This window comes from Brachyistius frenatus, unplaced genomic scaffold, assembly GCF_029030835.1.
Source record: "Brachyistius frenatus isolate BFR_SWC_R1_liver_20210118 unplaced genomic scaffold, ASM2903083v1 Contig_26, whole genome shotgun sequence".
NCBI lineage: Eukaryota > Metazoa > Chordata > Actinopteri > Embiotocidae > Brachyistius > Brachyistius frenatus.
Window position 1 is genome coordinate 1,933,644 of NW_027210625.1, and position 13,753 is coordinate 1,947,396.

The window sequence follows — 13,753 nt, forward strand, 5'->3', positions numbered from 1 at the left end:
GCTGAGAGCGTTTGCCAACTTGAGCTGACATGTCAGACCCATGCGCTTTGAACTGCATTATGGGAGGCAGACGTTTAGCTGTGTTTTCATCACTGTTATCACAGCTCTGCCATACAGGTGGTTTAATCCATTGTACATTGTTTGCTGTTAAGCACATAATGAAAGAGAAAAAAGTGCTGTGTCTTGCATTTTGGTTTCCTCTTTTCCTTGCAATACTGTGCACCATCTAATTATCAAGTGTGGTTAATCTTTCCTCTGCACAGAAATATGTTAACAGATTAAACACCACATGCTTCAACTGTTTCCCTGAAAAAGTTACACAAACCGGCATAAATACACACATCCTGATGCATATAAGATGCATAAATAAAAAAAACATTGTTTCGATATTGTCACCGAGGCTTACAGGGAGCTAAACATTTCAATCCTTCTGAACCACAACTGTACCCAGAGTGGCTGGGAGGGAAGCATCAATGTTTGGATGAGAGCAGAGCTGCCATGCATTTATGTATTAGTGTCTGCACTCCTGCTGGGTTAAGAGCCCTGATACGCACGCAAACCCCATGGCCAACACAGGGCATCCTCTTCACAAGGATTCTGGCTACGTTTTGGTTTCGACTCCGGAACGGTCATTCCCATCCTTAATCCTCCTACAGCTATGTTATGTAACCTTCTGCACCGATCCAAAAAATGTCACCCCAGCCTCCAGTGTGGGACAATGAGCCCACCGAGCCGTTTGATAAGTTATAACATCCAACCCAGCCTGACAGGAAAACAGAGTTACAACTGTCAGAGAGCTTGAAGTCCAGATGGGCTTTAACATGAATTCCTGTGGCTCAAAAAATGTAGAATTATATATTTAGATCAAAAATGCATCTTTTCACACCTTGCATGAGTCTAATTTCTACTGTAATGTTCCCTTCTCGTTCTGATGGAGGAATCTAATATCCCACTTCACCATCTGTGGTCATTAATCGCTGTGACAAATGCAACATATCACCAAATAGTTGCTCTTCATTATGACTTTAATGAAGAAATACCTTTCTGCAAATACTGAGATGGCGTCAAATTCTGCTACAGCTCAGAGTGTAAGCACTTTCATCTGGTTCATGAGACTAAGGGGTGGGGCTTGCACATCTGTGACCGTTCAATTGGTCCCAATGCATTAGGCAGGTCCAATCAATCACCAAGAAGTGTCATCATGAGTGCTGAACAGCGGCCTGACCTGCGCCTGCTCCCACCGCCTCACCCACAGCTGGTTCCTGACCCCGTCTCCCGCCGTGGACCCTGTCTGAGGGCAGCAGAAAAACAGGAGCCACATGTCAGCACCTCACACACCCAACCACCCAACCAGCCAGCCAACCAGCCAGCCAGCCAACCAGCCAACCAGCCAGCCAGCCAGCCAGGCACAAGGAGCCTTACCTCACCATGGCAGACCATCAATTATTGACGAGGTGAAATGTGAAGAGGTTTTGCTGTGAGCACACAAAGAACACACGCCTTTCGAGGCTGCCATGTGGCCTGATGACGTCTTAACTTTGTGAAATGGTACATCTCAAATCATTAACAAGTTTTCTTCCGTTTCCATTGAAGATTAACATTCTATTCTATTCAATGTTGTTTTCACAGCGAACGATTACGAAGACACCAAAATGTATGTCGAATCACATTTATATAAAAATGCTTTCATTTCCGTGAAAATTACAAAAGGTGCCGTGCATGACAAATGCCTCGCCAAACAAAGAGCTGTATTCCTGTGTGGATTTGGACACCAGTGTGCCCGACAAACACCAACATCTTCACACCCATAACTTCACCCTTATACTTTTATCAAAGGAGTTGTGCATTGGACTTTGTTTGCACACGTGTGCACCACACTGAGTAATGTAGTTAAATGAATTGAGATGATCACGATTAGCAGGAATTATCCAAAGTCAACAACATGTTGAGTGCGTGGAGTTGTTTATACTTTCCCTCTGTGATAACACATTGGCCTCAGGACTTCACATGAATCTCAGCGCTGGGTAGCTTAATTACTTGTGCAACATAAAAGCACTGTGTAATCTTTTCGTTATTTTTGACAGCTGGGACTGATGTGAACTCAGAGCACATGATCAATGGATGCAATCGCAAGACTGTGTGAATTTTTTTTGTCTTTGCACCCATAAACAACTTTAAGGACTCATCAAGGCCAGCGCAGTGACTTAAATGTTTAGTGGGCCATGATCAGGTCATATACAGGCATTGCATCTTGGAACTTCTGAAGCAGCAAAAATCAGACATGAAGAATCCTCTGAGACTTCTCCTGAGCTCCAAGGAATGCACTCGCCAAGCGTGGATTACCCCAGCCTGACTGTCTGTCTCCCTAAATGTTTTCTTATTCTCTGAGCAGGGCCTGACCTCAATTGTTTCCAAGCCACAGACGCATTCCTGTCCAGACGAAACGAAACATTGCGGATGAGCAGATGTGCTTTAAATATGGCCGCAGCACTCACCAGCCCGCCTGCCTGCCTGCCCGTCTATCTGTCTGTCTGCTTGTGTCGGGAGGGAGGGTTTACTCACCAGCACGGCTCATGCAGAGTGAAGATGGAGCTACACATGATCACACAGGGGGCACACTTAAACACATGGATGAGCACACATGTACAAACACACTGGCAAAGATACTCAGAGACATGCATACACACTCACACAACTTTGAATCTTTTATGTCCAAATCATAAAAAAGAGATGACTGTTGCTGCACCTACAAACACAGATATGAAGAAGGCATATGAGTTGATATGGGGCATAGAGGATGAGATAGAACACGCTGCCTCCTCAAAAGTGTAAAAAAAATACACACAAACACACTTGTTTTGAAATCAAGCTTCAACAGGGATTCCCAGCCAAACATTCATAATCCAACAGGTAGTAATCTTGTGTTTGATTAAGTTTTCCCAGTGAGTCTTGTCTCTCCAGTCACACACTCCGACACATAATTGCGTTTAAGTAAAGCACCTTTCACGCTGGACTACAATTACTTCATGATTTAGGAGTTCACCTTGTGAGGTGCATCCGGACACAATAAACAAATCTCTGGAATCATCCTGCTGCCAATATAGACATAAACATCTCTGCAGATGTGTGTGGAGATGAAGACTGTACGCTTCAAATGAATCCAGAAGATGTGACGCCAAACCGTGTTTAAAGGCAAAAATGTTTGAACCTGGGCCAAAGATGTCACGCTTAAAGGAAGCGAGAAATAGATTCTAGATGAAATGAATTGTATGAATGGGAACGTCTCTCCTCAAAAGCAGCCATGGTGTTGCACTCGGCATACAAAGTGACCAAAATATCTAGAATAAGAATACTTAACTGTTTGAAGTCACAAACGTTGTCAGACGCAGCGCTGCTCAGTTCTGACAATGAAAGAGGGATGCGTGGGAGGAGACGCCATTTGATGATATAATAAGTACTTCTTTTGAAGCGTACTGACGCCTTTGTCTGGGTATTTAAAAATTGCAGAGGGTGGAAGAGGAGCTGATGCACACACTTCCCAAAACTCAACAACATGTCTCTTCCTCTCGGCATGTCCAACAATGACTGATTGATACATCTTCCTCTCAGGAGGAAGGTAGAAACAGTTGAAAAAAGGCCGTGCATCTGAACACCAGGATTCTTGAATGTTCCCTGAAATTGCTAATAAAAAACTGTATAATTCCCCCCTCCAGCAAGATTTCCCCTTCAGCTAAGATTAAAATGTTTCTAAACCTTTAAAATCAGGAATCAGCTGAATCCTACATCGGTAATAAAACAATAACAATACAGAGATGCTCAAAAAAGTTCTTATGAAGCAGCAGTTTGATTAAATAAAATGCTCATTTAACAGCCTGCACATGTTTAGCAGTAAAAAGGTATGTATGTCACATGTTTCCTCCATTGTTCCGTATTTCACACCCGGCCTGGCCTGCATTGACGTAATTGGGGAACAGGGACTCACAATTACTACTGTACCATAATACTAGAAGGTTCTGCTGACTCATGGAGGCTGTGCAAAGGCTGCAGGTTTTTTTTTTTTTTGCAGCGGCTGTCAACACATCGTTTTCAGAGACGCAGGCAAACAGAAGCCCCTTTACAGATGCAGACAAATGGCCGCTTCAAATACAATACAGACAAAGGTACAGTAAACAGAAGCACTCCAGTCAAGGGTCGGCCATCTCTACCCCACCTACCCCTGGGTGCATGTCTGTGTCAGGCAGCTGCTGCAAAAGTCGCTCAATTTATCTGATCTGTATTTTTGCTGCAGATAGTTGTTTCTCAAAAGTCATTGGTTCAGTTGTGTCCCTTCATTTCAATTGGTTTTACAGTGTAGTTTCCATCCCTTTGATAGAAAAATGTCAAAACTATTTAACTTGCCGGGTGATGGGTGAAAATTGACAGATAAACAGATGGAGGTACCTGGAAAAAAACATGTTTGGTCCGAGCAATTCGCCCTACCGTGTTCTTTCAGTTGTCACGTGAATATTGCCATAGCATTCTCCTTCTGGCACTCTGGCATGCTGGTCATCAAGCAGCTAAAAGTTACTGCCCTTGTTGTAATTCACTCTAAGTAAAGACTGTCACCAAATGGCTAAAAGAACTGAAATACAACGAGAGGTGTTTGGGTAAGAGTTTTACAGCTCAAAGGTGAGCTTCTCCAGCAGCCTCTCTCCATTTCCTTTCCAGCTGCGCCAACACCTCCAGCCACTGGATGTGGTCCTGCATGTTTCTCCCTCTATTATCCAATGATTTAGAGCCAAGATAGTGGGGAGCTGAAGTTTGTTGACATTCCCCACCCCGCACAACCTCAAATACGACACTGACCTCTTTTCCAACCTCATAAACAGCTTGCGCCGCTGAAAGTATCACTGTGACAAGGAAAGAAATATGAAACAAGAGGGAATTCTCTCAACGTGGGTTTTGACTGCTTTGATCTAAAAACTTGAGAGATGCATGCAACTGTGAAAGTGTGTCAGCTGGAAGTCTGAGTATAGTAAACAAGGACAACACCATATTATCTTGTAAACTGTTGGCATGCATGACTATGACCTAAAAAAACAAATCCTATTTGAGATTTCTTTTTCCAAAGAAGTGAAACACCATGAGACGTATCAGTTAAAGCCTCTATAAAGGGAAAACAAAAAGCTTATCTTTGCAAGCCAAGACACTCAAACTACCATTATTAAAAAGAGATAATATTTTATGCCAGTTCTGACTGGAAAACAGGCCATTTAAATGCAGTAACTGCAAAAACAGCCCACGAGTCTTCGCACCTTTGTGAACTTACATGGAGCGAGTTCATCCGTTTAGAAACCACAAAAATGCTCTGGCTCTAATGACATCACTTAACAGTCAGTGAGGGTGTCTGGGTAATGCTTTGTCTCCAGGCAAAACAGTCAGTGCATGCAATAAGCCACTGATAGCTAGCAAATAAAAGCCTTTTATTGGTTATAAATTGTTTCGGACCATTTAACTTTATATTTTCCCTGAGTGACATTACTCTAACTAGAGCCAACAGGAGACATCCAGAAAAGACATCTGATAGTCCAATTTTTCCGCATTTCCAACACTCAGTGAAACACAAAGCATGAGACTTCAGCTGGAATACAATGTGTTGTGGCTGTTTGCATAACAAAAAAAAAAAAAACAAAAAAAAAATCTCTGTGGCAAAATGTCAGAATTCTTTATAGAGCTAGTTTTTTTTTTTTAAAGTTTTTTTTTTAGATGCTGTATTTGCAAAAACAGGTTCATACCAGCTCCAGAGAGCTCTACTCGTACCGTTTTTAGAGTTCCCACGTGTTGTTTGTGGGGGAAGATAAATGTAGAGCAGGCCGAGGGGAAGAATGCATTCAAAGCACCCTTAATTGAGCTGGATGGCCTGCAGTCACAGAAGCAGAGCGTCTCAACAAGGCTCAGGCTGGCAAGATCCTGAGATGTGCCTCACATCATTAAACTGGCTTACAGCTCCACAGTGCAGATGAACACTGCAAAGACAGTGGGAATTATATGGGAAAGTTGTCTGGAAGAACCCCCCCCCCCCCCACACACACACACACTCACCCCCCACCACCCCCTTCAAAATGAAAGTCCCCTGGCTGTCAATGAAGGGGAAGTGCTCCCATGCTGAGGCCCACTGGGCCATCCATTGAACAGGGGAACATTCCTCAGTAATTCTGTTTGACCTGAACCCAATATGCTGGCTGAGGGTCACCAAATACAGAGCACCACATACAGGGAAGAGACGAAAGGGGAGGAGGAAAAGTTTGGAAAATCGGAAGTAGAGGAGTGAGAGGCAAAGTGACGGACACGAGTTGGAGGGGTGGAAGAAAATTCAAACGCACACAGGAGGGTTTTTTTGGGTAACAATTAACACTCGGGTTATGCCAACTGAAACAGCCGCAGGCATCTAAAACACTGCAGTGCTTATTCTCACATCTATAACAGCATGTTAGACTTCCACTCAAACGTGCAGCAAACATGGCTGTGTTGCAACTTTTACATCCAAACTGCCTAAATGTAGGACACATGATGTAGTAATGGACCTTGTTGATACATACTGGAACATGGCAGCAGGAGGGGGAAAAAAATAATATGGAGAAATGGTTGCACTGTGGCATGGCTGGGACGGAGAGAATTACAGTTTTAATTCTATAAAATCAAATCCCTCCACTTGGCAATCCTCTTACCCAGTAATCCCCAGGTAGGTTTCAGAGGGTAGCGTGGTTCAAACTGCCCCAAACACATCTGCCCTGCTGATGATATCACCGCCAGCTGCTCTGCTCCCAATAAAGGCTTTAAATGGACACTGTGTGAACAGAAACTGGACCAAACAGCTTCACTGTAGCCCCAACAGGGACTGCTACTGTACATACAATACATGACCTTTGCAATAGTTGAATGAGCTTCACTGGTATAACTCACGAAGACTGAAGTCTCTGCAGTAGATTACTGGACAGATAGCAGATTATGAGCTGTGTAAAACTAGAATGCAGAGCAGGTGTGAAGTAGGAAAAGTTGTGTAGCTCAGTTTGGACCCACACTGCCGTTTGCCTTGTAATAAGCCCCGAACTTTGGAGCACTCCTGGGAGTCTGACTTCTCCTGGTGAGCCTGTTGGAAATGTTGGGTTAAAGCTCACCTCAATAAACACCTTGCTCTTTGAGTTAATGTTAGATTCTACTAAAAAACTTTGAAAAATGTGCTTTTGTTTCTTGTCCTTCATTCATTGGCGTTTGCAGTTATAAAGCATCCACTACATGACAGATGCTATTTTTTGCTCTTGTTTATGGGAAGCACTAGTTCCCAGGGCAAACTAAAGCTTGACTAAAGCTTTTTTTTTTTTTTAAAAAGACAGAGAATGGCATTTCATTCTGGCAAGAGCGCGATGATACCTCCCATACTCTCCCATGCTCTCATTTCTGTGCTCCCTTGCAGTTCTGTTTTTAGAGATAACAAAGTCAGCCAAAAACATAAAGCCATCATCCACAATCCTACGCTTGGCATCCTTGGTGTGTTGGTGGCAAGCATCCTATAGACTCTTGCTGTCGACTGTAAAAATGGCTGACTATAAAGGAAGACCTCTGACCTGCTGTGACTTTGACATATAGGGAGCAGTAGTGCAGCACTTCATGCCACATTAAGAAGAAGCGGCAGAGAAGCTGACCATAACAGAGAGGCCATATCCCTGTAATCCATATTCTCCACCACTTAGTATCCACACCCAGTTCAATGCCAGTCATTTTAATTTGGGATTAGGGGCCCGGATTGAAAATCTTAATCTGCTTGAGAGAGACTATAAGGAAAGAAAAGAAGCAGAGGGAGGGCGAAACATACATTCCTGCACATACGAATCCCCTGCAATGCTGGATTGTTTTACCTCCGCTTAAACGACTGCTGCTATCTGTTCCCTTCTGTTATCAATCAGAAACAAAGTGGTTTACGCAGCACCCCGGCCCCCATGCTGTTGCCACTAGCAACAGGACACGCGATTCCCCCTCACAAATGGCTAATCGGGTTCAGTGCAGATACGAGATCATCCCCTGCACATGTGTACAGTGCTGCTATCTGGAATATGTTCCTCCTCGGAGGATTATTAGGAAAATCGCAGATCAGCGCAAAGTAAAGACGGTGAAGGAGGTGCAGTCGGAGAAAATAAATCATTATGAATTGGCTGCTACTGCAGCTAAAGCTGGCTGTATTATCCTGACAGCAGTGAAGCACAAATATACATCAATACACAACCCAAATCCACAAACAGGCACAATGTAGATCATACAACATGACAGTAAAATTGTGCTGCCGCTCCAGAAACGCTGTCATTTTGTAATGTCAGGCATGCTGACGACCGTCCGCCTCTTACCCAAGTGGAGATGCAGCATCCTGGTGCATTCAGAGGACACACATGGTAATCCACCAGCACGCTTTCCTCCTGCTCTGCAGCTGCTACCCTCTGATCCCGCAGATGATAAAGTTTACATCCACAATGCAGCACTGCCGGCTCCACACTGCTCCCTGCCTGCCTGCCTCTCTACTTGACTGAGACCAAACTGCCTCTCCTCCTCCTCCTCCTCCTCCTCGTCCTCCTCCTCCTTGTCCTCCCTCAAGCACTTAAAGTCCCTGCTTCCCTTTCTTTCTCCTACTCCTCTTTGCTTCTGTCCTCTACCCTCCCGGTGTCTCTCAATCTGGCAACATGCATTGACTCTCCCGATGCTGCTTCCCTCTCCTCCTCTCTTCTTCCTCTCTTCTTCCTCTCTTCTACATACACTCTCCCTCTGCGCTGCGCTCTCTCTCACTAACGCACACACGCTCAGAGGCTCCTCTTCACACAGCGTTGTGAGCCTCCCCCCCCCCGTCCCCCGCCCACCCCGCCTCCCGGCTTTATCTTTTCCTCTGAATATTTCTCTCCTCAGTCTGTCTCTGCCTCTATCTCTTTCTCTCTCATTCTGTTTGCCTCCAAGCCTCTCTCTCTCTCTCTCTCTCTGACTGCGTCCTTCCTCCTCCGGCTCACGGGACATCTAACATGTGTTCAGGGAGACGGCTGCTCCGCTGCCTCTCTGAAGGTGGCTTTTTACTCAAGGGAGGAGAAGCGAGGTTGGGGTGGGGGTTCGCACATGGAAGGAGGAGTTTTTGAGGGGTGACAACAGTGTTTGAAGGGGGGGGGGGTAACTCCCAACAAGGGGACGTGAACATGCAAGCGACAGACCGCTTGTGATGTTCCACTAGCTGGACTCTTTCAGTGCAGAGGAGATGAGGCAGAGAAGGTGACAAAAAGGACAGACAGGGACAGCTAAAGAAGAAAATGTCCACATCAAAGGTCTCATCAAACCCATTCAAAAACGTTGCACCCTTTGGGTATCTCTGCTTGAATGCATTTATGGTGCAAAAAGTGATGGAAGTCACTATGTGATAAAAAAAAAAAAAAAAAAGAGAAACTTTCAGACCCTGCACACCTGGACATACAGTAGTTGATGGATTGTCATGAAAGTTACAAAAACTGTCAAATGCAGCTCTCTGAATTCCAACGTCAGAAAGGTGTTGGGTGAGCGGCTTTCAGATGCAGTTAAATAATCTGACAATCACCTTGGCTGGAAGCTTTCTGAGGACGTAAGCTTGCTAAATCAGCGCATTATTTCAAAATGTGGACGGGGAAAACTGAGCTCTTGGAAAACAACACATCACAAAGAGAAGGCGCTGACAAAAGACAGATAGGGACAACCGAGGAAGAGATCAAGATCAAGAGAGCGAAGGACAAAAAGTGAAGGCCAAAGCAAAAAAAAAAAAAAAAAACGCTGGGAAAGAAAAAGAGAGAGCGAGAGAGAGAAGTGCTTGGGTTTGCCTGGGCCGAGTGACTCCAGCCCATCTGCCGCAATCACAATCAGTCTCAGCTGAATGGCTGTGACAAACTGCAGCCTGGAGCCCATAGCCTCAACCAGGCAGGACGCCTGTGAGGGCTGAGGGAGATGAGAAGGAGGGGGATGAAGAGGCAGAGAAGGAAGAGGAAGGGGGGGCATCCTCTATTGTCTGCTCCCCAATAGGACCAGTGCGAGAGGGGGCGGGCACCGGAGGGGTGAAAGGGGGAATTAAAAGGGTCCCGGTGACAGGAGCGCTCAGTTAAAGAGGGGAAAGAAAGGACGGGGCTGACTTGGAGCCGGGGCCATCACTGCCACTTTGCCCCATATTCACTGTCACTAATGTCCTAAATGAACAATGACACTAACCATGTGAGAAAATTAGCTTGCAGGAGAATGAAAGAGCAGGGGAGGGGGGCTGGATAACTTCAAGATAAGGGAAGGTGGAGCGAGTAAGGCCGGAGATAAACTTGCACCGTCAGAGTTTGGGTATAGATTAGTTGATGCTGAGAAATCTGGCACCACGTTAATAGCCATCATAAAAAAAACCTGACACATCTTGTCAAGGTCTCGTTATCGGATGTCTTCTAAAACTGGCAGCCGTATTCCCATTTATCATCATAAAACTCAAAGATTCATGATGCCTGATCATTATGACTGAATCATCATGCAGAGGGCTGATTGTGTTTATCATAAGCGCAGCTGTCTGGTGGGGAAATCTGAATGTGGAGCGAGCGTGATTTGATTTCAAGAGCAGGTGGTCACCAATTAGAAACCATTGTCCCATTTGGGTAAAAAAGACAAATGGACGGCTGAGTCAGCATGAACGCAAACACATGCACCGTAATCAAAAAATATTGAAGGTGGTGTTCCCTTTTAATTCGATCAGCAGCGAGCCAGGAAGCATTGAGCGATGGCTCTTGTCTACACAGCGACAAATACACAGCAAAGTCCAGTATAGAGGCGGCGTTTGGTGTCAGAAATAGTGGCGCTTACTCTCAAGAACCACCTCCCTTTTCTTCTAATCAGGAAACAGGTCGTGTTTGTTTGTGTAGCTTAGTTTTTTTTCCATTTTAACTGCTTAATGAGTGTCTTGGGAAGTGTGTGAGTGTGTGTTTGCCTGGTGCCATAAGTACATATTTTTACTCCCTGTGTGTGTGTGTGTGTGTGGGGGGGGGGGGGTTACAACAGTTACTGCATACGTAATGAATGGGTTTGTGAATGCATGCGTAAGTAAAGGCTGTGGATTGCTCTGTGCATGTGCATAGGCGAGCATGTTGTGTGAATGTGTGCGCTTTTTTTTTAAGTATATAAAACGCTTCTGTGTGTGTGTGTGTGTGTGTGTGTGTGTTCATACATTAAGTGCACATTATTGTCAATACATATCCTCACAGCCTTATTTATGTCCAATGACTACATAATAAAGTATGGATGGGTATGTTTGATGGTGCGTGTGTATTTGTACAATTCATGCACGTGTACACACGTGTATGTGTCTAAAGTGCAAGTGTGTTCGTGTGTGTGTGTGTGTGTGTGTGTGTGTGTGTGTGTGTGTGTGTGTGTGTGTGTGTGTGTGTGTGTGTGTGTGTGTGTGTGTGTGTGTGTCGGCTCCGTGTGCTGAGTGATCTGCTGAGCTCATTAAGGCGCTGCTTATTGCTCTGCCAGGGGTGTCAGTGACAGATTCCACTGTTTGGAAACACTCGGCCGCCCACACAGCCAGCCTGGCTCCACCACTGTCTCTCACACACACACACACACACACACACACACACACACACACACACACACACACACACACACACACACACACACAAGCGCGCAGGCAAGGTTAGCATTCCACAGAGAGGAGGGGGGGTATAGGGAAGGAGACAGGATGGTGCTGGGACAGTGGCTGGAGGGCCGGTGGGTCGATATAGATTTGTAATGGGGTGCAGGGTGGTCTGAGGGAAAGGGATGCTGGTTGTGGTTGTGTGTAGTGCAAGTGTACGTGTGAGTGTCAGCGCCTTTGAACTGCGGTGTAGAGTGGCCGAGGTTAAAAGGATGCTAGTGGTTGTGGTAGTATGTGTGCAGCGGTTAAAGAAGTATTTAGATCCTTTACTGAGGTGAAACGAGCAATTCAACAATGTCAAAATACTCCGTGACAAGCAAGAATCCTGTCACTTTATGTAAATGTTGAAGTCTGTTCAAGACTAATTCTGCCTGCGTAGTCTAAGATGAAATGTTCTTGACTTTTAGATAAGGGTGTGTTTTGCATTGTGGGAGTGCTGATGCAGAGAGTTCATTCAAAGAAACACAGATTTGTCAAAGTTTTGTCACAACACAAGGTCAGAGCATCCACTAGTGTCCCGACTGGCAAATCAAATATGGACAAGTGCACATTTCAGGTACGATTAATGTAAATCCTGCTGTGCAGTCAAGCTGGATCAGAATTTGCAATTCATTGCGATGCTATCACCCAGTTAAAGATGTCCTAAAAGTGAAGAATGGCTCATTCCAGATGTAAATAATTGATGCATTAACATGTATTGAGAATGTTAAAGTTGTATCCGTTCCAAATGGAGCTAAATTTAACTAATTAATGCTGCTTGATGGTGCAATCTATGGTAATCGTTTCTAAGCTTAATGTATGTCAAATCTTCAACACACGTACAAGGTGGAAAATACCAGATGACGTAGAAGTCTCTCAAAAGTAAAAGAAAAAGAGTAAATGTAGTGCGTTACATTGTTAATGTCAAAGTACAAACATCCTGTTAGTCCAGGGCTCCAGCCATCAGCCACACTTTCCTTCCATGACATTAATCCCCTGCAGCTTGATCACAGATGAGTGACCAGAGGGGGCCAGCATGTGTCACTTGCGCTCATTACCAGACCAGTCGATTCCGCCGTGTAGGTGTGTGTTCCCAGTCAGACATTAATCACACAGGAGGAGGAGAAGAAAAACTTCCTGCCTCTCGAGCATCTTAAAGATGATTAGCGTGTGTTTAACTTCAGACATACTTCTGAGAACAGCCAGTTTAATGTCTGATATACCAAACGAAAACTAAGGGGTGTAAAATCATTTGGAAACACATCAGGGGTACTATGTGTGTGTGTGTGTGTGTGTGTGTGTGTGTGTGTGTGTGTGTGTGTGTGTGTGTGTGTGTGTGTGTGTGTGTGTGTGTGTGTGTGTACATATTCAGATGTCAGCATGGCTAGAGTCTTTTAGGAAACAGAGGGGAGGGGGTGGGGTGTTTTCTGCATCAAGACGAGTTAAGGAAATGCCACGCTGTCGACAGGCAGTGCGTTTGTTTACCCAACAACGCTGGCCAGGATCTACACAGCTCAAACACCCAGACAGATACAGATCACATGATGGCTGCAAGAGCCGCTCCAGGGATTGTGTGTATATGTGTGTGTGTGTGTGTGTGTGTGCGTGTGTGTGTGTGCGTGCATGTGCGCGTGTGCGATAGTGAGAGTCTAACTGTGTCATTTAACTTCTTTGTGGCAGGATGAAGTGTGTAATACAATGAAAACGATAATGCACTTCCGTCATGATTCATTAAGCAGGGTGATGGGGGCGGAACGATTCGCAGGATGGTGGTCCAGCAAGATTTTCCTCCTCATGAATCTCAGGAAATGCTTAAAAACAGTGAGACTGGAATGAGCAGGATTAGCACCGATGGAGATAATCTTTAATTCAATTTAAGTAAATCTTAAAAAAAAAAAATACTTGAACATTCCTCGTGTGATTACAATTAACAAATGGGGCTATTGTGGAGTAATCTTAGTGGTGTCCTCCTCACACCAACGGCCCTGCTAGTCACAGCAGTAGACAGATTTTTATTGTCACAAAGTTTGTCACTAGAAGGTCTTTGCTTTATATTTTTTCCACTATTATTATTTACTC

At 44.8% G+C, this 13,753-nt stretch overlaps 1 protein-coding gene across 3 annotated transcripts in view; it reads right to left on the reverse strand.

Annotated features, from left to right (window-relative positions):
* The window catches only part of LOC138620743 (nck-associated protein 5-like), a 103,014-nt gene that overhangs the window by 65,443 nt on the left and 23,818 nt on the right, over positions 1-13,753 (reverse strand). The window contains exon 1 of one of the 3 annotated variants that reach the window (XM_069698189.1): positions 8,379-8,829. The exons of the other annotated variants lie outside the window; for them this stretch is intronic. Within the exon in view, the coding sequence (XP_069554290.1) occupies positions 8,379-8,407 (29 nt within the window). The 5' untranslated portion in view covers positions 8,408-8,829. Of the gene's footprint in view, positions 1-8,378; positions 8,830-13,753 lie in introns of those variants that run through there. 3 annotated transcript variants of the gene reach the window in all.